This window comes from Austrofundulus limnaeus, unplaced genomic scaffold, assembly GCF_001266775.1.
Source record: "Austrofundulus limnaeus strain Quisiro unplaced genomic scaffold, Austrofundulus_limnaeus-1.0 Scaffold20, whole genome shotgun sequence".
Classification (NCBI taxonomy): domain Eukaryota; kingdom Metazoa; phylum Chordata; class Actinopteri; order Cyprinodontiformes; family Rivulidae; genus Austrofundulus; species Austrofundulus limnaeus.
Window position 1 is genome coordinate 3,346,481 of NW_013952422.1, and position 2,350 is coordinate 3,348,830.

The following is a 2,350-nucleotide window of genomic DNA, read 5'->3' on the forward strand; positions in this document are numbered from 1 at the left end:
TCTGAAAGGTTGATTTAAGACATTTTAAGGCTAATTAAGGCCATATTTTTGGATTGATGAATTCAATGCCTTTTAAGGCTTTTTAAGGATCTGCAGGTACCCTGCTGTAACTCACTGCTGTGCAGTGGCTTCAAACAGAAAAATTTTTTTAAATAATAAACTCTCACCTCTCCTTTTTTGACACCCGTGGACTGGCGCCTTGACGTCTCCTCGTTGATGCTGGACAGAAAGTTCTGAGAGATCCGCAAGGCGTCCTGCAGGAGCGGGTGGTCCGGGTGACTGGTGGGTGTGTGTTTGAGCAAATCCTGAACAAACGAAGAAGCATTTAAGTAAAATAAAAAAACAAATATACCTAGGTAGAAAACAAAAAAAAAGACACATTTACAGGTTTCATTTTTAAACATACAAATCAAACATGGGTTTAAAATAAAAAGTTGGAATAAAATAAYTGTTTTATTACTTACATGTAACACCAGTGTGCTGCGGGTCACCCGGTCCACTGGTTTATAAAGCAAAGCTTCAAACAAAACAAAACATAATCCAGGCTGAAAACTTCATTCGACTGATCTATTATAACATGAAGTAAGTAAAAATACAGATTTATGTTAGAATTTGAAGAAACTAATGTTATGACTGACCCTCTAGAGAGTTCTTGGTAGTCTCCTTACAATCCTTTGGGCTTCTCACCTTCAGGTTCTGTTTGGATGGAGAAAGACACCAGCACAACCAGCTTTAAAAAACAAAAAAACTCCAAAAAGCATCAGAGTAAGCAACATAAAAGCACGTCGAGGTCTCTATGTTTGCTCAAGCATTGAGGTCATCGACTTCCAGATTAATTATGCCATCCTCAGCAGTTCCACCCCTCCCACCATCATCCTCAGATGGCTCAGAGTCATGCATCATTACTTAGACCATTAACAACCAGCCACCATGAATTCCGTCTTCGACGTGCGGATATCTGCCTCGCGCTGACTGGCAGGACTTGGAAAACCTAGTCCAAGACCGACGTGTTGCTTGAAAATGAAAAAAAAAAAAACACGCACAATTTTCCTGAGCTAAGCCAGCAGAGCTGGCTGGAAATCAGATTTATTTTCAGCCCACTTCACAAAATAACAAATAAAAACATTAATTTTTGCATTTTTGTAACCGAACAACTGCAGATAAACTTTAGACAACGGCCTGTCTCAGTTATGGTTCAAACCATTAGAATTTATGATCGAGTCATTTTAGAGACTTGATGTTAGTCGTCAAGTCACGGCCAAGTGAGATGCTGCTTTTACTGCGAGAAAAACATACAGAACGGCCTTATAAACAGTTCTCCAGTAAAGTGATTTACAGATAACTAACAATAAAGACAAAATACACACGCTAAACAGCTCATGGTTGGATTTCTAAAGAACAATTTAGTAGAACATTAAATTTTAAAAGCGTGGATTTTATGAAAGATGTGCAGATGGCAGAGTGTATTTTAAATGTACATCAGGGACAAAAAAAAGAATAAAGCAGCACTGAGATGTTTTGGGAAGTTTCTCTTTAACGTCTGAAATGTTAAATCAATATTAAATTATTCATCTTTTGTTGTTTCAGACAATTCGAAACCTCAAATGTCACACCTGGGATAACTTTAACTGGGCTTTTGTTTGTTTTCCTTTCAATTCCGTGAAGACAAAGAAAAAAAAAACATTTTTGCAAAACTGAAGATTGAATAAACATTAAACTCTTCTCGTCTCAGGTTTACCTCAGAGATTTCAGAGAACTGCGCGTTGGCCTGGCAGCACTTTTCCGCCGTCTCCACAGCCAGCTCGTAGTTGTCCAGGAAGGCCCGATAAACTCCCAGCTGGCTAGCCTGGTGGACAGCAGGGACACAGGGCACAGAGAGAAAAGGATGACATCGTTTTAAAATGTTTGCCGAAGAGAAAACAGCTGATTATATTGCACCAACAGTAAGTCTGCAAAGTTTACATCGACCTTTAAAAGGCTAAAATGCAAAACGGAGACGCGTAATTCTTGCAATTTTAGATTCGAGGCAAACAAATTTCGACCAGTCAGCAGAGCTGAAGAAACTGACCTGCAAAACAAGCAGCGGGAGGAGAGAGMGAGAGAGAGAGAGGCGGATCAAAACAACGGCGTTTAGCTGCAGCCATCCTAGCTCCCCCGTTGTCATAGCAACTACAAAGACCCCCGCACTGTGCTGGGTCGAGTAATTAACGACTGGTGTAACCGAGGCTATGATAGCACATTTAGGAAGCTGGATGACGGAATTACATTCCAGCAAAACGCCGTCTGTCAGCCCCGGGATTCATCTCAGCGCAGAACAAAAGGACAATCAACTCTGCCGAACAAAAGCCGA

At 40.5% G+C, this 2,350-nt stretch overlaps 1 protein-coding gene across 1 annotated transcript in view; it reads right to left on the reverse strand.

The window, feature by feature from the left end:
- The window catches only part of bcr (BCR activator of RhoGEF and GTPase), an 89,065-nt gene that overhangs the window by 16,865 nt on the left and 69,850 nt on the right, over positions 1-2,350 (reverse strand). The window contains exons 5-8 of the mRNA XM_014003908.1: positions 1,739-1,846; positions 639-696; positions 465-517; positions 168-305 (exon numbers count right to left, since the gene is read on the reverse strand). Coding sequence (XP_013859362.1) covers positions 168-305; positions 465-517; positions 639-696; positions 1,739-1,846 — 357 coding nt within the window. The remainder of the gene's footprint in view (positions 1-167; positions 306-464; positions 518-638; positions 697-1,738; positions 1,847-2,350) is intronic.